We start from the raw sequence: 20,710 nt of genomic DNA on the forward strand, positions 1-20,710 counted from the left end.
ACATGGAAACGTAGGGCCAAGGGGCTTGGGCAGAGCAGCATGTGTTTATTGAGGCTCTGCTTGCACCACTAGTCTGCGAAGTGTTAGGCACTGACTACAGAGAGCCTAGGAGAAGAGCACAGCTGTCAGCACTCCAAGACTGGTGCTACGAGGGGCCAGTTGGTTCTCTGGGAGGTTGAGGGGCAGGGATGAGACAAGGTGAAGGGATGATCTTCTTGGTACCAGGGCCCCTTTGGGTAGCCGTGCCATTATGTGTTGGGTGACTGAGAAACCAGAAGACTTAGGCTTCTAGGAGGAATCTTTATCAATATGGAGCCCAGTGCATTATGGAATTTGTGATAAGCCTGGTTTCTCAGGAGCCCATTTGTCCTCAACTGCATAGAGGCAAGGCATTTTTCCCTATCTTAATGTCTGCCTTGTTTGCTCTCCAATGTGGATCATTTGCATAGTACAACAACAGCTCACGATGAATAGCTAGAGCGCTTGTCTAGAGAAGAATGAGGCAGAGGGCATAGCAGGTTACACAGGGCCTTAAGTAAAAGACCCAGTAGAAGCCGTGGTCTGGTGCTTTCTTCCTTATGCAAGTACACCTACAGATATCAGTACTACCTGGCTTGGAATGAACAGAAGAATGCTAATTGGACCTGGCCCTGGACCCTCAGGGACCTGAAATCACTCCTCTTGGTTCTTCTGGTGAATTTTCTCCAAGATCCACAGATGACTGCTGTGCAAGTAGGAGAGACAGATTGGAGAGGCGATCTGCAGGGAAAGGAAATTACATGAGTAAAGTAGATGGATGTTTGGAGAGAATTGTGCTGAGAGATAAGAGGGCTCTGTGGGCTGAAGTCCTGGCTGGAAAGAGCTCTGAAAGCTGGGCAGTGTTCTTCAGTTTGCTTTGATTCTCTAGGAGAGCTGCTCCTTGGAGAGATGGGGAGATGTGCCTTCTGTTTGGGCAGAGTATGTTGGAAGTAGGAGAGACTGCAGCTCAGGACCCTCTGGCATGTGCCTAAGATTGCATGTGACATTTTGATGAGTTCTGGGCAGCTTGTTTTTAAGATGTATTCACAATTTGTGGTGAATATGTGTGACCTAAAACACAACTGAATTTTTCTATAATAAATGGGCGGCAACTAATGCCTTTATATTTTTTTAATAGTTGTGGTAAGATGAACTCTCTACAAAAAGTTACTATTTTAGCCATTTTTAAGTGTACAGCAGTATTAATGTGCATTGACATCACTGTGCAAGCAGATGGTCTTCAGAATACTTCTCAGCTTATGAAATGAAATTCTACCCGTAAGTAATTTCTCATTCTCTTCTCATCCTCAGCTCCTGACAACTACTAATTTTACTTTTTGTCTCCATGGATTTGATTACCTTAGGTACCTTGAATAAGTGGAGTCAGACAATGTCTGTCCTCTTGTGAATGGATTATTTCACTTGGCGTGTCTTCAAGACTTACCCACGCTGAGGTGTCAGAATATCCTTCTCTTCTCTTAGGGTTGAGTAATGGTCTGTGCTTTGCCTATGTTTCATTTCTTTTATCAGTTCATCTACTGATGGGTGTAAGTTGTTTCTTGCTTTGGGCTATTGTGAGTAATATTGCTGTGAACATAGATGTGCAAATACTTCACTGAAGCTTTGATTTCAATTCTGAGAATATACATTAGAAAGAAATTGCTTGATCACGTATAGTTTTCTTTGTAATTTTTCAAGGGCTGCTATACCATTTTCTACTGTACAATTTTATATCATCGTCAGTAGTATACAAGGAGCCTTCATTCTTCTATACTCTCCAGTACTTGAAATTCGTGTTTTTTTGCTAATAACTCTCCTAATACATGTGAGGCCGCATCTTATTGGAGTTTTTCCTTCACTCTTCTATTTTCTCAAGAATGTCCAATACATATTAAAATTCAGTAAATCTAGTAAATAAATGATGAGTGAACGTCTAATGTGAATTGATTTCCTGATGATTGCAAACAACTCATTCAGTATGACTTAAAACCCAGCCCATAGGCAGAGGTCAGGAAGTGTTAACAGCCAAGGTACAGCATGGTCATTTAGCATTCAAAGGGCTCCATTTGATGCTGCATAATGAGATTGTCGAGAAGCCACAGCAAGGACTCTAGAGGAGGCTGCTGAAACTGATGTAGTGGCCCAGGAAACCTAGAAAGGGGAGCTGTAGGGATAATCGAGGCTGGAACTTGCAGCCCTGGATTATTCATTGGCTATGGGATGTCACCAAAGATGAAAGAGTTCTTGTTCTTGGCTTTGATAATTGGTTGAATGGTGTGGGCTATTTAGACAAAACACAAATATGGAAGAGGAGGAGAAGGAGGAGGGTGAGAAGGAGGATCAGCTTGTGCGAGGTGGGGAGGTTGATGAGAACAACCTTGAAAAACTGGGCTCTAAGCCTGAAATTTCCTCCTGTGTGCAATTGAGGACTGTGTTATGAATCAGACACCTAGAGGGAAAAGTTGGGGTGGATGGGCCCTGTCAGAAACACTCTCCCTTGTCTTCCGGGATGAAGGCAGTTCCCCACTAAATAAAATCGATATGCAGTGCAGTTCTCTCATTCCGGCAGCTGGGGTTCAAGGGTCTGTCCTTTATTCTACTCTGATTTAGACAGACCAAGGCTCGGGCACCTCACACTGTTTGCATAGGTTCTCCCTTTCTTACCCCGACCTGTCCTTTGGTGGTGATCATGGCTGTTCTATCCCTTGGGAATTCTTTGTTTCAGATTGGCTGTACAAGGGAGTGTCCTGCCTACTGTCTTCTCACTGTCCTTTGGTCTATTCCACCCAAATCTGTGTGACCTCTTCACCATGAAGATTTTGACCTGTCATTGTGGAAGAACTAGTAGGAGGGACCTGCCTATGGATTTCTCTCCTAGCCTAAACCCAAGAAGGAGCAAATTATACTACCCTAACCCTTCATGGTGACCCCATTCTCTTTCCAGTGCCTGGTCTCTTGCCTTCAGACCCCACGGGGTGACGCCCAAGCCCCAGCATGATCCTCTGTTGCGGTGTTGTCTGACATGAGCTACCATCACTTTCCTCCTTAAATATACCCCTTCAGTTTAGATGACTGGAACACCTTTTCACACTTCTCCCCAGCTTTCTGCCTGTAAAGCCATCCATGAAACCCACCTTCTTCCTTTAGCGGGTCTTCGTCTCTAAACTCAGTGCGGACAATGTGGCCTCAGGAAGTTCTTCCTGCATATTCAGTTTAAGCTAAATGTTTTATCATTTGGCTTCTCATTAGGCTTAGGCAGGCGTTATGTGCATATCTCTATCATAGCTCTTTCTGAACTCATCTCATTGATCCCTGCATATTTAATCAATGGAGACCTCTGGAAGTCAGGGACTATGCTGCACCCATCTTTGAATCTTGCATATAGAAACTTGCTCATGTTAAGCTCTTAGACACTCGGCCATTGCGGTTTTCAGCCGGCCAGTGCACTGTCACACTTACGATGTCAGCTCATAGATCCCCAGGTGTCTCTTGCTTCAAACAGGTTGTGGCTACTGTTTAAGTATCTCCACCTTATGACCTGTGGTCTTCATGAGTATATCTACATGTTGGGGATTTTGTAGTGATTTCAGATTAGTGTCTATCTTGGTTTTTTTGTGTGTAGAGCTAAGTAAATTTTTTTTCTTTTTTCCAATCGACCATAAATTTACTGCTTCGTATTCAGTTTCCTCCAGAACAAAGCTCTACAAAAGAATTATAGCTATTTTGCAGATTATTGTAACCAGAAGATCCAGCTTACCTCAAAACAGCCAATTTTGTCTTTGCTTGATAGGCAACCCACTAATTTTCCAGTAGCCTATGTGCTGAAAAAACTTGTATTATGAATTACAGTAAGACTTGGAGTTTTAAAAAGCAAGTCCTTGCTGCCCAGGAGTGTTTTATCCCTCCAACTGGGCACATAAAGTTGAATGCAGCATTTCTAATGTAGTTTTGGAACTTACTGCTGGCCCACATCTCAGGCTCCCTGGAAGCTGATTTGTACACACACACGCGTGGTACTTAGTGCCAGAGAATTTTTGGATGGGGCAGAACAGCCTGGTGGCTTCCTCTGGGAACACGCTCCGCTTTGGAGGAGTGCCCAGGCAGGGCGTTTGCCAACAGATAACTCCCTGCAGGGAAAGCGTGCCACCTCAGCTGGCTCAGGTTCTTGAAGGAAAAGCAAGCTGACTGCTCGGCTTCTGAGTCTTGCATGGAGACTGCAAACAGGCAGCTAGCTTGGCAGGATGCGGAAGCTTCACAGCTTCTTGAAAACGCTTGAAGCAAAATTAGATACTTTCCAAGTTCATTTCAGTCTTGAAAATAAAAGAATTATTTTTTTTTTACTGGCACATTAGCCTCATTTAAGCATTAACCAGTGGTGAGCCTATTTAAATGGATAAACATGGATAATGACATTGTGAAAAGAAGGAACACCTCGGTTTCAAACCCAGTTAGACTAAAAACTGTCAAAAGAGAGGATGAGACCTGTATTTTGTGAGTCATTTTCAGAACTTCAGCCAATGAGGGAGCTGCCTAAGGTGGGCTCTGATTGGCTTCAGGGCCAGCACAGACCTCGGTGGCTATGGAAGGAGGTTGTCTGAAGTCATCAGTGGTCAAGGGAGAGGTAAACATGAGAGAGTATTGTGTAATTCGATGTTCACATCATGGGAAATTTAAAAATCACAACAAGCTGAAAAGAATTTACTGCAGTGCAATATGTTGCTATATATTATAATCTTTACCTCTGTCTGTTCCACTTGTCTCTCCCTATTCCTGTTTCTATCTGCATATGCAAAAATTATGTAGATAGATAGACATAGTTAATCCATATGTATTCATATATTCTGTTTTTCTAAGATGGGTTCAGATCGCAGTTGTAAGGGAGTTTTGCCCTTAATATTTTTTTCCTTCCATAACTATTTTTGATATCATGCTAAGGTCCATGTGATATTCTATTAGGTAGATATTGCAAAGGTTGTTGAACTTGCATTGATAGAGATTTTTTAAATCTCATTTTTACCTACCGCAGCTATTGGGGTATAGAGATTTACAACTAAATCTTTGTGCATTTCTGTGCCAATTTCTTCTGGAGAAAAGAAAGGGAAGGTAGAATTTCTAGGTCAGAAAGAGTTATAGTTAGAAATTCTCAGTGTGCCTTCACAAGTTATTCTTCCTGTAGTATTGGTACCCATCACCACCATTCCCACTGATCCTGTCGGAGAGACACATGCAGTGTGTGAGGGGATCCCAAATTGTTGAATGCATCTGTGTAAGTACCCGCCCTGGGTGCGATTCTAGGCTGTGTTTCCAGGAACTAGGATGAAGGTTTGCTGCACAGAGGTTCTTGAAAAGCAAGCCCTGGGCACCCTTGTTGTCAAGAAGTATCCATTAATCACCTTGTTCTTCTGTGCTGAGTTGTGTGCTCTGCTAGAGCTCTGTATGTGGTGAGCTCCAGCCTTCCCAGTGTTTTCCCATTCAAAACATGACTGTAGTCCAGCATGTAGTGCCAGAAGGAACTAGATTCAGAACAGAGTTCTAGAATTAAAATGCAGAAAGGCAAGGGTATCAGGATAGTGAAGGTTCCTCGCCAGTGGACAGTGCTTATGTAAGAAGAAAGCAGCTTTGCTTCTCCTGTGTTCTACCCTTTTCCTGGTTCTTCTTTATCCTTTCCTTCTGCCGGCTCTCCAAAGCTGAAAGGAGAAATACATCACATTAGGAGGAAAGTAAGGAGGCTTCGTCACAGTTACATCCTTCCTTGATTGGAGACTCAGCTTCACTTATGTCTTTTAGTTCAAAACTCAGGTACACAGCCTAGTTTGTTGCCCACTCAGTGCCCAGAACAGTACCTGGAGTTTAACAGGTATTTAGTAAATGCGATCCAGAGAAACTTGCTTTCCCCCTTTGCAGCAGGGCCTTGGCTGTAGCTGGAGAACTTGTAGACAGTGGAACTTCCACCTATGGATGAAGTCAGGGTCCTAACTGCACCACATGCGCTGGGAGGAAAGGGCACTTTCCTTTGTGAGTACTTCTCCTGCTGGCTACGCTTTTCTTTCTCCTTGTTCACTTCCTCTTACTTTGTAAATTGTCTTATCCAGTTTATCCCTGGCTGATATTGAGCATGGAAGTTTTATACATGTTGTTGGCGATATTTATGTTGCTGGTAATTTGGTAGTTAGCTTGTGTTTTCATTGATGGTTATTTACTGTTTGTCTCTGCTGTTTTTTTTTTTTTTTTTTTAGTTTAGTTTGCCTAAGTGCTGATTCCTTTTTCAGTTTTTGGTCTCAGTTGTCTTGCTGTTTTATGGGCCATCTACTAGCTTTAGAATTGCTATAGATTGGTTTAAATAGCTTGTTAAGACACACAGTGTTAGGAAACTTGTGTTGAAAGCAGTATTTCAAAAGAAGTGGGCTACTTTCTCCATTAAGTGAGATTAGTGTTAATTACAGAGTGGGCTTTTGCTTTCCTGTCCTGAGTATTAGTCCACTTTGAGCTATTTTAAATGATGTGTTCTATTTGTTTCCTATTTCCAAAATAGGCAGAAAGAGGAGCTGTTGAAGTCAAACAGCAATTTATCTTGATCGGTTATTTTCGATTGCCTTGTCTGAGTAGTGGACTATGTGTGTCTCTCCTTTTGTAATTGCATGTTCTACAGCAGAGTTTTAAAGGTCAGCTGAGCACATGAGATTTCCTAAGTGGAATGTTGAGCGATTGTTATGGGCAAGAGTAGAAGAGAGCAGGCTTCCTCCTAGTCCTGCACTCCAGAATGATCCTGTATTAACTTGATTTCCTGCTGTTAGTGCTCTGTTGCAGGTTAATTTCCCTGATTAGAGTATATTGCTGATTGTGTCAGGAGTTCCAGTTGTATGGTCCTTCCTGCTCCCAGGTCTGCATCTTCTGTTCCCATCCTGGAACACTGGCCCAGGTATCCACCACCTTGTCACCCGCCAAAATCTATATGATCTCCTAGATACCAGTTCAGAGATCTCTTTCTCAAGCCCAGTTTCATCTCCTTAACCATGTTAAGTATGTTTGTTGGTGCAACTGTTGGTCTTTGTATTTAGTGGTAAGTGAAAGGGTTTCATTTTCTCAACTCTGTGTCCCCAGCTCTAATTAGGTGTTTGAGGAAAAAAATTTGGTCAGAATTTATGTATTGTGAATTGTTCTCCAGTGAAGACATTTCTGTCCCTTCTTTGATCAGACACTGTACAGTACTCAACTTTGAGTGGCCTTTTCCCAGCTCAAATAACTTCAAATGTCCAGTTAGTAGCAGTGGCCCCACTGTCTTAGATATTCTGAAGTCGGTTGCCTTTATTGGTCAAAAACAGTAGGAATGAACTAGAGTTTGACAAAGGCAAAGCAAATGTGAAACACTTGCTACAATAAAAAATTTTAGACTGGGGATGTAGCTCAGCAGCACAATGCCCCTCTGGCAATTGTGAGGTCCCAAGTTGGGTTCCTGATACAAAAAAACAAAAACAAAAAAAAAAAAAAACCAAGAAGTTCTCATTATAAAAAGACATGCTTGTTGTAAAAAAGTAGTGCACTCAGAAATGAATAAGTAATCACAAATGTTTGTAATCCTTCCACTGAGAAACTGTCATCAGTTTACATTGATATATCAACTTCTATGGTTTTTTTTTGTACCAGAACTCAACAATCTTGTGCTTGCCAAGCAAGTGCTTACAACCCCTAGCTAAATCCTCAGCCCCCCTTCCACTTCTATTTTTTTCCACTTCTATTTTTAAGAGTACACTCTACATAACAGTGTACTGTATATAATAGCGTGTCAGATGTGATCTTGCATCATAATAGATAAAAACTTCAAGGGCACACTCAAGATACAATTCTGTCTTAAGCTTTTGTACTAACCTTCTATTGTAAGCTTTTTCTGAGGCCACTGTACATGATCATTCTGTTTATATCAAAATTTAACCACTTATCAGTACAGAATGACCAAAAATTGAAATTTTGTCCATTAATTTTTATAAGGTAACAGGATATATAAAAATGGGAATTTTATCAAATTTTTTCAATACAAGAATTGAAAGGTTCAAGTGACACCTGCCTGAGGGACACTCAGGAGGGTCAATGCATAAACTGACATGCTGGCCGGGTGTTGCTTGGGATAAACTGTGAAGTGATTGACTTTTGCTAATCATTAGGGACCCTCCCTCCAGACTATTTTGACCCCCCCATTTAAATTGTTGATAACATCACAATAAGTTATCTTATAAATCTTTATCCACTTTGCTATTTTGTGAGCCAAATCCACACCTTAGATTCTTTTGTTTGGGTTCTGACGTGCTGGAGATGGAACCCAGGGCCTCATACATGCTAGAAAAGCACCCTATCATGAATCTAGATTTCGTATTTGAGCTGGGCGTGGTGGCATATACCTGAAATCCCAACACTCGGGAGCCTGAGGCAGGAAGATCTCCCTTGAGTTGAAGGCCAGCCTGGGCTATGTAAGTGAGTTCAAGGCCAGCCTGAATTGCAGAGTGAGACTCTATCTCAAAAAACAAAGACCAAAAAATAAAAATTCCTTTATGTGACAGTGGTTGATATTTATATTATAGCAACATAGAGCTCAATGAAGCAAGATGCCAGGGAGAGTTGGAGCCCTGAAAAGGAAAGGTGGCAAGCTAGGCGTGGAGCAGCCATCGGGGCTCAGGACAGCCCAGACTTTCACCAGCTCCTTTGGTGCTGTGGAAGCTATGTTTCAGGCAGGCTCTGCCAGGTGCGTTAGCACTGTCTTTCTGCGTGCAGTGTCAAAGGCGTATGGATGTGCAGAGCACACTCGTAGAGCTCTTCACTCCTGTGAGGTGTGGTCACCACACGGGAACTGTGGTGCATCGTAAGCTGCCTTTGCATCTGCAGACTTCCTTTCTTTGCTCCTTTCCTTTGGCTTGGCTTTGCTTTTCGTAACTAAGCTCTTCTTGGGCTGTCCAGTGGACACCCACCAAACTCTTCTTCAGAATGGTCTACACGGTGTACCCATGTGGGACTTCAAGCTATTGGCCACGTTGTGCAATAATAGTCAATGACTTGGGAACTTGTCCCAAGTATGTGTTTTGAGCAAATGATTCCTTTGTGGACTTCTCTGTAGACTCAGCTATCTGGGGATAGGTATAGCTGATAGCAGTGCTGGAGCCTTCATGGTGCAGGGCTGTGTTTTACTCACCTGTATCTCTAAGTTTGCTGCAGTGAATTCCCCTCAAAAAGTGTGACGTGTGTCCAAAGTTACTTCCTGAATCAGGAGAAGCCTGTATCAGCTGGCACTGTCCTCTTGCCATTTGGTCTGATGTGACTCCTGAGAGGGGTTCTGTCTCTGAAGCTCACACCATTGTCTTCTAGGTGCTTTCCAGGGGAATTGTTGGTTGAGCACCTTTTGTGTGCCTTGCAGAAAAGCCATGAGCCGTGGTGGGGAGGAGCCCTAGTAGAGGGGGACATCCTTGCTCTGTGACCTCTGTGGCTCTGGGTCCAATTCTCACCTAGGGCCCCCTCCCCGGCTTCTTCCCTTCCCAGCTCAGTGGATTCACACCACACCATGTGCTGAGTCTCCTGGTCTCTGCCCAGCGCCCCCCCCCCCCCCCGCACGAGGCTATCCTCTGTCTGCTCCTTTGCTTGGGGCAGCTGTCTCCTCCATGTCCCCTTTTCTCTCTACCCTCTTCCTTGGTTTTACTCATTTCCAAAGCAAATGTCAGGTGATATAGTCAGCCTTTATTAGTTACCTGCTCCCCTTGGAGGATGGAAAGTTTATGGGGGCAAGGCCTTGGCTTTTTGTGACTCCACAATGCCCAGGACAGCAGCAAGCACCCTGATGGCATGGTGAACAAATGCACTGATAGGCAAAGGAACCCCCACTTCTGAGTGTCATGACTGAAGCTAGGATGAGGTTAAAGAGCAGCCCATCAGGAATCGGTCCCTGGAGAGCATCAGCTTGACCTGTGATGCACAACTCAGGGTCCAGCTTCCCACTTTCATGCCTCACCACATCTCTTTGTTTAATCAAAACAGTAGACAATTGGGGCTCCTCTCGGTTCTGTGTGGACTTTCCATTTGTATTCCTTCTCTGTCTTTCTTTCACTAAATCTGTCCCCAGTCACTGTCCTGTGCCTGTCCTCACATTGTCCCTTGCAAAGCCTGGCTCAGCCTGCGTCTCTTCCATGTGGCCTCCTATCATCCTAGTTGGACAGGCCCTCTCTGTCCGCTCCTGCCAGAGTCATGTGCCTTTGTTGGTGTGTTACCTTCCATGTGCTATGCGTGTCCCATTTGCTTTCATTTGGGACTCGCTGTCTTACAAGTGACAGTTCTTTTCCCCCAATTATATTCCCCCATACAGTCCTGCCTTGTATGCCCCAGGAGCTTGGTTAAAGGAGTGTGGGACCTCCTGACATGTGACTAGACAGTGGCAGGAAGCTGCCTGCAGCACCCCCTCCCAGCAGGGCATGTACATTTTGGAACCATTTTAAGCCCTTTTTAGCTTTGGGGAGGTTCTTTCTGGAGTGCCAGGCACTGTGGTTTGGTTGTGGAGGTGAGACTGATTCCAGGGTAGATGAGAATAGGTGCAGAATACAGAGGTGAGCTGTCCTGTGTCTACTCTGAAGAGGCGCTTACCTTGGATCTTACTCTCCTGTTCTGCGGACCTCTGTCTCCTGGGCTGAAAGGTAGAAGGGAGGCAGCAGAAGGGAGGGAGGGATATGTATGTGTAGAGGGATATAAAGGTCTGATCTCTTGAGTCTCCATCCAGTTTGAACCATCTGTGATCTTAGGCTTCGTCAGGAATGTCTCTGGTGTAACGTATATGGTCACCTTTTTAGAGCAGCTTACACCACTGTTATCAGAAATAGGCTGGGAGAAACTTGGCGGGAATGCTTTTAGGATGAAATTTTATTGCTTTAAAAAATGATCTTTTCTTTAGATACTTCAATTTGTAACAGAAGATTTCAGACTAGTTCTTCAGACAGTCTTAAGTTTTTCTCCTAGTGACTTGAAGCTTCATTTCTAGAAAACCCAAGTGCTTTAGATATTTATGTTCTAAACTCTGACTTAACCTAAAAAGAGTTTAATTTTACAAAGTTTTAGATTAAACTACAGTGCGAGTTCTCTTGATCCGAGAGTTGTGCTGTGGGCACTGTGCTGTTAGATACCTGACGTGTAGAGTTACCTAATTCTGTCTGGAAAAGGTGAGGGAAAGAGTGACCTAGAAACTTCAGTTATTTCCACAAAGCAGCTACTCTCAGCTTTCTAGAGAGCCGAGACCCAGAGGAAAGACCAGAAGCCTTCCTGTGAAGACTGAGCAGCCATGTAAATGGCTGGTGGTTTCTCACCTCAGTTTCCCTAGGTCTCCCCTAGAGGAGAGGCCTTAAGAGAATGTTGAGAACATCAGAGGGGACTGGACCATACCAGCAGAAACCCAAATACGTACAGCCAGACTTTCTTCAGTTTTAAGATGCCCCAGTCTCCTTGGGATTTGCCCAGCTGTGAAATTATATGAAACTGGCTGAAAGTTCCTATGCACGGCAGGGTGATGAGAAGCTCAATGGTTTTTAATTTAAATCATTGCAGCGCCCGCTGGGATCAGAACCCAATCTCCTGTAAAGGATCAGGGAGAAGGAAACCATCTTCTGCTGAGTTCCAGGCTGGCTCTAGTTCCTCACCAAGGAACACCATCAAACACTCCAGGCAGTGGAACCAGAGTTCATTCAGAGATAACAAATGTGTGACAAGAAATGGCAATATCCTTTGCAGGATCCAGTATTCCTATGGCTATTGTTCCAGAATTTCCAGTATTTTTATGAATTTCAAGATGGCAACAGCAGAGCATCACATGTGGGACTCATATGAGCTTAGACCCTGTACATCTGCATGGGTCATTTGTCCACAAAAGTCAGTCCTACATTGACTTTAACCTAAAGGTCATGAAAAGTCCAAGCCTACCTTTCAACTAATGATGTTTCCCTTAACTGATCATTCATCCTGCTGAGAAAATAGAGTAAAACTTCCACTGGAGGCTCTACCTTTAGCACTGTGCAGCCCACCTCGTGGCCTGGGAAGTCTCCCTTCCAGGCACTGGTACTGTGGGCCTAATTCTGTCAGTCTCTTTATCCATCTTGCTACAGTGGCTGGCACACGTGTGGTCGGCTTGGCAAGCTATCTTCCTGTGTTTAGGACGTGAAATTGCATCAGAGGCACTTAGTCAATCACCACAAGAATAACATAGGATTGGATATTCATCCTTTCAACTCATTTAATTTTTTTTCTTTTCTTTTTCATCAGTCTCACTTTCAATGCAATGGTATGAGCTGAGAAATTCCTACCCTTTCACTTTTTGCATTATTCCTACTAACAGGAATGTAAATTGCAAGATGTGCAATTATATAAAAAACTGTAGATATCTCTTAATGAGAAGAAATTATTTCTGATAAAAATGGGCCCTGTGCTCTGCTTTTCTGTTGGACCTAACACAGTATGTGTACTTCCAGATATCATTTTAAAATGCTAAAAGCAGCAAAAATAGCATCCTTTTGTGATTTTCCTTTTAATTATAACATTTGGAAAATTAGCATTTAGAGCCATGATCATTCTAGTAAAGTGTAATAGTGAGTTGTACTTAATTTAAATGAAGCTGCTTTCAAATACAATTATAGTTGATAGTTTACTTGATACACATTTGCATTTATATTTTATAATCTATTGTGGCTTGTGATGTAAATAATTATCATGGGGTATGGAGAGAAATGCATTTAAAAGTATAATTAGTAGATATGTAATACTTAATAGAAGTTATATGGTTATTAGTAACAATTCACATCATTTAAAATACCGACCCTGACTGTAATTATGACTCTTACGCTGTTTGTGGCTTTGTTTTTAAGACTGGGCATCTTTATGGGTTTTTTTTTTTTTTGTTGTTGTTGTTGTTGTTGTTGTTGTTGGTTTAGTTTTGAATTGCTACTCCTATATTTTTAGGAAATGGTAATCATTATTTGCCACAGGCTTTTAGTAGAAAATAGCAAAGCTCTGTTTAGAAACAGGTCACAGAAAAGTCACAGCTCTTCACTGAGAATTAAAATAGCACTCTCTGATTTTTTTATTTTAGCATTTTATATTTCTGTAGATCCAACCCATTTCCAGCAATCCTACCCAAAACTGCAGCCACTCGTCTGTGGACTCGGCAGCTGCTATTGATCCAAGGGTTCCCTGCTCCATGCCATCAAACACTCTAAGCTGAAAACACCTCCCTGAGCAGGGGCTGGGATCACCAGAGGCCTTAGGTCTCCTTCAAGCCTGGCCCAGATCACAGCACTGCTGCCCACTGCTCGCCCACTCTCTTTGCCTTTTCTTACAGTTGCTGTTCCCCTTCCAGCTCTTCACCCTGGTGTCTTTCACCTGCTTTCTCAGCACTGCTGCTGTCTTGGTGATTTTGTATGGATAACTCATCTTGCAACCTACTACTTAGGTAGTGCTCACTGTATCCTAGAAATGTGATTTCCTGCTCTCTCTTTGAAGCCTTATTTTATCCTCATTTAGACCCTCCTCAGTATCTAATCATTTCCTCATACCAGTTCAATACCAGTATTGAACCCTGCTCTTCTGGAATCCTCAATGGTCCTTTTGTCATCTGCCCGAGTCCCAGCTTTTGTGCCACTGAACTATGTCTTCCCAGGGTCACTGTCCAGGCATCTCAGCTCAGTGCTACAAGAGAAAAGCACATCAGCACAAAGATCTGGGCCTCTGGAAATTAATAATCTCAAAACTTGAATCATGCCATTGTTTTTTTGTTTTTGTTTTTTTGCCTCATTTTCTTTATGAGTTCTCTTAGCCCTGGGTGCTTTCACCTAGTACAAATAATTTCTCCAATCCCTGAAACACCACCGGCTATCTCCTTGCTTTTAGCAGAGGACCTTGTTTCTGACCCCGCAGAATACAGGAGCCTAGCAGAATAACACCCTCACCTCCCAGATCTGCCTTGCAATACCCTTTCCTCCTCCCTTCCTGTTCCAAGGGCGAGCTCTTGGTGTACCTTTCTTGGAGTAACTATATCCACCCGTAGAACTGATGGCTGGTAGCATTTATTCACTGTGGTCATGTGTGCTCTCACTGTAGCCTGTCACCTGGGGAAAACCAGGATCAAATGTGAATCTGTCTTCTGGTGAGGAAATAGAATTAGAAGGGTTAAGGGATTCTTCTGTGCTCCTGCAGGAGTCAGGATTCATGCTGCACTACACCCTGTGGTGTGTTCCCTCATCTCTGTCCATCAGAGCTTTTCAGCCTTCTCCCAGGTTTTTCTGTCCAGTCCCTCTCTCCTAGCTTCTTTATCCCAGAGTCAGATAGGCACGTGTCTTTCATTTATTAAAAAGAACATTGGTGTCTTAAATCTGCCACCTCCATGTCACAACTGAAACCATTGAGGAAGCTCCCTGCTGTGTTGTACCCTGCAGCCTTCCCTTTGCTCCCCAGCTTACCGCAGGCAGGCTGCAGCCCAACACAGGTCACCCTGTGGCCGTGTGTTCCAGGTCCAGGGCGTGCTCCCTGGGCCCTGTGTGTACTGCTTGACATTCCTCAGTCACTTAGTACCAGCTCATCATTGAAGCCTCCTCTTTGCTTTGCTTTTATGCGCGTCCTGCTTCCTGCCCTTCTGTCTCTCAGATTGCTCACCCTCTTCTCATTCGAGGGCTTACTCTTCTCTACCAGTGTCTGCAGTACTTATGGTCTTTGATACTTCTCATTTGTCCTGGGGAACTTCCCCGACTCTTACAGCTTCAACTGCTGCAAATCCCACATTGGAACCTCCAGCCTTACCAAGGGCCTGAGTGCCAGGTCACTGTCAGTTTTCCCCTTCTTACTGTACATCACCTTTAGATCAGCCTTCGGAATCCTTGGATGTGAGAAGGAGCGTGCCTTCCAGAAGGCAGGACAAGGTCAGTCTGGGGAAACGCAAAGCACTCTGAGCAGTGCCAGATGTGGAGTGAGTTGGTCAGTGACTTCAGTGGTCCCTACCATCTTGGTACATGCCCTTGACAGCTACCACTACTGCCCGCCCACCCCCACCCCCTGCCTCAACTCTCCTTGTCTCATTGAACCAAAACATTGAGAGTGGCTCCCAAACTAACAGTGACATGTGACACACAGCATAAGCTGGTGCTGTACAGAAATTTTACATGTGTTTATCTCACCTAATCCTGACTACAAACCCTCTAAGGTAGGGCTTGTTCTTTAACTTCCATAAAAATGACGTGTCCAAGGCTGGCTATAGTCTCACATCCACTGCTAGCCTCTGGGCAGTATAGTCACTTTTCCCTCTTTTCTCCTTTGTTTCTGTCCTTTCTCTGACATGGCAGAAGACAGAGACTCATCTGTGACTCTTAAACTTCCATATAACACATCACATCACTTCTGTACTCAATGACGAAAGTAAGTGCTCAGTTAAATGTCACAGGAAGTAGTACAAATTTTATCATTTCCTTGAGACCACGCAGCTCCCTAACAATTATAGTGGTTGACAGTGTAGATTTTAGCATCAGATTTGGGCATGAGGCGTTCCTGTGCTACTTATTTACCTGAAGCCTCAGTTTTGTGCTTTGTAATTGTGAATGATAAGGGTGGCCACCTCCTAAGGTTGGGAGGAAAAGTAAAATATGCCTAGTGTCAGGCACAGAACCTGATGAAAATGAGAACTATGTTATAAACAAGCCTCGGATGACGGGTTTTCATCCAGGTTCTCACTGTGGAATTTGCCTTGTAGCCACATACAGATGACATTGTGAGGCAGCATCCACTCATAGGTGCATTGGGCTGTTGTTCACAGGGAAAAAAATGAGAATAAAGACAATTCCATTAGGAAAATTCTATAGTTTTAAAAGTGTTTTATCCTGTAATACTTTCTGACTATGAAAATACGGCGTCTGAAAATAATCAATTGTGACGTTTCCAAGGATTCTATTAAAGAAAATGATCACATTTTAATTTTTTTTAAATTTTAAATTGTTTAATTTTAATGAAGCCTAATACCTACCTAAAGTGATGGCATAGGGGCTGAACCTTATGGCTAGAAAAAGTTCTTTGTATGTATTGACCTGACTGATTTCACATAGATAGCAATGTCTATAATAGGCTGCAGGTTATTTTCATTTGATGGAGGGCTAAATGCAACCCCAATAGCAAATTTCAGTAAAGGACTTAGTACTTATATTTTGTGTCATGAACTTGAGCATTGCTTATAAATTAAGTCAATAGAGGGTACTTAAGAAGTTGGATTTTAGAGGTTCTAAAGTTGGTGACACCAAATTTTACCTTGATATGTTTCTCATATGTGCAATGGAGGTACCATTTGCTACCTTAAGAATTTTCAGGTGGGTTTAAAAAGAAAGCTAAGATGTGTGAATTGGCACAGCACCTACCATGTCTTAGAACAGTGATGGCAAACTTTTTAGAGATTTCAGTGATACAAACAGCTCACTGTGGCACATGTACTGTAGGTTTGCCACCACTGTTGTAGACACTCTGCTTATAAAAGCCTCCAGGTATCTTCTTCTCACTATCAGCCCTAATTAAAATGAAGAGATTTTATTGAAGTATTTGTTAATTGTTAGAAAAGTAAGTCTTTTACCTATTTGGATTTCTGCTTTATTTAATGAAAACAAACTATAGTGGATTTTAGCTTAGCTATAATAGTTTAGCTTTTCACTGTGATTTCTATTTATGACAACAAGAAAATGTATAAGTTCAAAATTTATAGTTCATGCTATTTAACAGTAATAGTACAACATTGCAATAATCAAATCCAGTGTTTGGGAATCAGCTTGTGTTATCAGTATTTTTACAAAAATTCCCAAAAATCTGCCTCCTTTTATTCTATTGCCATTGTATAAATCTGTTTACAATCTCAGTACCTCAAAAAGTCCTGTGTCACCTGGTTACTAATTGCAGGAGGATCTTGGACCTGTAACCAGCCTAGCTACCTATATAGTGTTTACCATTATTACTGATACTCAGTTATTAGCAGTACTGTGATTATCATGAAAAATGTGCCAAACATAACAGAGCTAATTTTTTGAGGCGCTTGCTGAATGAATTTTGGGAATGTAATATTTAGAAAAAGACCTTTCAATTTGTGCATGGCTGTTGTCTTTTAAATACCTTACTGCTTTTCTCCTGGTGTTTCCTCTTGTTAAATTATCTTCTTAATTGGTGTCTGTGCTCTCTCCTTTTCTCTACCCCCTTGGCAGTCTTTTCCCTGTAAAAGGACCCATCTGTCTAAGGTAGAGATTCTGCATTTTTACATACTCATCAGTGACTAAGCTGCATGGCATAGATATGCTTGTTGTTTAGAAGTCATGTGTAACTCTGCTTTTTCATGATATAGTGACATTTGTTTTTTTTTTTTGTCAAGTCAAATTTATCCTTTTTAGTCTTGAGTTCAAGCATCTAGAATTATGTCTAATTTTTAATCATAGTTATAGAGCAAAGAATGCATATTAAACTTGCTAATCCATGGTAATTAAAAACAGTAGTTAAGAAACCAATGCTGTCTGTAATATATGATTTTATAAACAGTGAGAGATACAAGCTCATTTAGGAAGAAAGTGACTTTATTTTCATTTCATTTTATTAGACTTGAATTTGAGCGACAACAGCGTGAAGAACTTGAAAAATTAGAAAGTAAAAGGTAAGGAGTATGGGGCTCAAGGTTTGTGGATCCCCAGTGAATAACCTGCACCTTTCCTTCGCATCTGTTTCAGGGCCTGTCTTTCCCACAACTGAATTTACTTGTCTTCTATGGTAGTAATTATTTAAATTGTTGAATTTACTTCATGTTTAAATAGTTTAGACACACTAGTATATCATATATATATATATATATATATATATATATATGTTTGAATTTAACTCAAAAGCCTTTCTTCTCTTAATATTCCTTGAGTTTGTTTTTGAAAGGCCAAAAGAATGACTAAAGGTTGAATGCAAAATCAAAAAAAATTTTCCCTTATTGCCTGACCCTCCAGTTTTTAAACATCTTCCCATATTGCTGTTGTTCCATTTATATTTTCCATCTGTAACTCTTCATACTTTTTACTCATTTTTCTTTTAGGCTATACATGTATGTCTGATCTGGGTATTTGTTTACCTTGGAGAGTTCTTCATATATTCTGAAATTTTCTTTGCTTAATAAAACTGTATTTTCTCCTTTTTCTTTATTCTGTCCTGTTTAACAAGCTAAAAATTATACCATGTATAGGTATTGGAGTAGAAATTAAGCCATAGAAAATCTTCAGATTAGACCTTTATTTTCTAGAATCTGATGCATAAGTGTCACAAATGAATCTGTTTATTTCCTTGCATTATACGGGACAGATGTTTGGTGGTCAGGAGATGGAGACTATCTACAGTACACCCCCTGCTCTGTAGAGGCCATCCTGACCCCCAAAACCTAATTTAGCACTCTGTGAGGCAGGAGCATGTCACCTACAGAATCATACATTTGAGTATTCTAATGGGAATTGTGGTTATTTTCAGTGTTATGCATCAGTAAGCTAATCTTTTGGGCCATTTGGTGATCAACCTTTGTCCTAAACTAGTGATTAAGTGCTAAGTAGCATGAAGTTGAGCTAGATCAATGAATTGTCAATTATCTTGACTTTGATATTCGACCTCGGAGAGCTGAAGAAGGCATAGTGTTTTTATTGAATGGCATCTTGTAACTGAACCTCTGATGAGATTTGCTCTTTGCACCAAATAAAATTATTCACATTAACTTTAAGTGTAAATTGGACATTGTTTTTTCTCTTTGAACTCAGGGTTGTTTTGTTTTTAATTATCATACATAACACATTATAATTTTATGCTCCACAAAATAATGGTGCCAGAAGCTACTTCAGAAGAGTAGCCAGATGATAGATAGGACAGTTAAACAGTAAAAAATGTAAAGACCATGTTTCTAAAAACTTGAAGGGATGGTACTTCCTGTGTTATTTTAATGAAGAGTTTGGCTTTATGTTTCACATGTGTTCAAGTTAAGGCACCATCTGAATGTAGCAAGCCAGTCATGATGGGTCTGAAATTGCTTTGCAGGAAGCTGATAGAAGAGATGGAGGAAAAGCAGAAGTCGGACAAAGCAGCCCTGGAGCGCATGCAGCAGGAGGTGGAGACACAGCGCAAGGAGACGGAAATCGTCAAGCGGGAGATTCGCAAGCAGGAGGAGAGCCTCAAGCGCCGTAGCTTCCACATCGAGAACAAGCTCAAGGACCTGCTGGCTGAGAAGGAAAAATTTGAGGAGGAGAGGCTGCGCGAGCAGCAGGAGATTGAGCTGCAGAAGAGGAAACAGGAGGAAGAGAGCTTTCTCCGTTGGCTCCAGGAACTCAGCAGCAGTGAGCAGGCCGAGAAAATGGAGATATTCCAGGAGCTGGGCCGGCTGCAGCGGGAAAAAGATGAGCAGTGCACCAGGCTGGCTATGGAGAAGCAGAGGCTGGAGGAGCAGGAGAAGGAGCAGGTGCTGCTAGTGGCCCAGCTGAAGGAGCAGCTGCGAGAGAGGGAGGAGCTGGCCCCCCTTCAGCGAAGCATGGTCCTGCGGGCCCAGGAGGAGAAACATGAGCTCGAGGGCATCAGGGCAGTGCTGCTGCAGGCCAGGGAGGCGCCAGCTACAAGGGACATGGGTGGCCAGGAGCCAGAAGCGGGCCAGCTGCGTTTCCTAGAGTTCAAGAGACGGCAGCTAATCCAGCTAGCCACTGCAGAGCAGGAGCTGGCCCAGCAGGAACACCTCCTGAGTAAAGAAGTCCAGGAAGAGCAGGAAGTCCTGGAGCGCTTACAGTGTGAAAAAGACATGGACTCCAGGTTGCTGGCAAAAAACGGTGGTAGTGGCCCAGGTATCTCTCAGGTGGCTCACGATTTAGAGAAAATAAAGGCAGTAGAATGCAGGCTGCGGTATAAGGAACGCCAGCTAGAGGACCTCCTGCAAAATCAGCTGCCAGCTCTGTTGGAAGAAAAGCAGAGGGCGCGTGAAGTCCTTGACCAGGGCCCACTCAGCTTGGACAACACTTTGTATCAAGTGGAGAAAGAAATGGAAGAAAAAGAAGAGCGGCTTGCCCAGCACCAAGCCCATGCCCGCCAGCTGCAGCAGCTCCAGGCCACCTTCGAATTCACCACTAATGTTGCGAGACAAGAAGAGAAAGTGCGGAAAAAGGAGAAGGAGATTCTAGAGTCCCAGGAGAAGCAGCAGAGAGAGGCACTGGAGCGGGCAGTGGCCAGGCTGCAGCGCAGGCACTCAGCTTTGCAGCAAGGCCCTGCCCTGGGCCTGGAGGTTGAGGAGCAGAGCAGCAACAGCGAGCAGACTGAGCTCCTGGCTGGCCTGGAAGGTGATCAGGAGGCCTTGGAGACAGAGCGGGACAGGTGAGAGCTGGAACATAGATCGTGGTATACAGTGGGCACCAAATATTGTTCCTTTCTGCCCCTCATGGGGTATGTATCATCACCTTTTCGAGAAAGCAGCTCTCCTAGCTTTTCTAGTCTCTAGTATACGGGCAAACAGTTACTTCATGAAACTTGAGAAACGTGTGCCTGAACACTCTTTGGTTTCTTCATAGAATCCTTCTCAGAATCATTAGCCTAACAAAAAACCAAGTACCCAAAGCCTGGGTCATTGCCCCAGTGACTGTGGAATGCATAGTGGTTTGATAACTTCAAAGTAGTGGAGGGT

At 42.9% G+C, this 20,710-nt stretch overlaps 1 protein-coding gene across 14 annotated transcripts in view; it reads left to right on the forward strand.

Moving 5' to 3' along the window:
- The window catches only part of Kif16b (kinesin family member 16B), a 398,969-nt gene that overhangs the window by 142,560 nt on the left and 235,699 nt on the right, over positions 1-20,710 (forward strand). For 12 of the 14 annotated variants that reach the window (XR_010047480.1, XM_063248657.1, XM_063248662.1 and 9 more), the window contains 3 exons: positions 17,247-17,279; positions 17,633-17,686; positions 19,090-20,403. Coding sequence is in view for 13 of the 14 variants with exons in the window: in XM_063248657.1 (XP_063104727.1) it covers positions 17,247-17,279; positions 17,633-17,686; positions 19,090-20,403 (1,401 nt within the window). In the remaining variant the exon portion in view is untranslated. The remainder of the gene's footprint in view (positions 1-17,246; positions 17,280-17,632; positions 17,687-19,089; positions 20,404-20,710) is intronic. The other 2 variants (XM_063248658.1, XM_063248663.1) reach the window with 1 other exon arrangement.

The sequence above is a fragment of the Cavia porcellus genome, unplaced genomic scaffold (genome assembly GCF_034190915.1).
Source record: "Cavia porcellus strain 051 isolate PalLab524CR breed Dunkin Hartley unplaced genomic scaffold, mCavPor4.1 scaffold_5, whole genome shotgun sequence".
Taxonomy (NCBI): domain Eukaryota; kingdom Metazoa; phylum Chordata; class Mammalia; order Rodentia; family Caviidae; genus Cavia; species Cavia porcellus.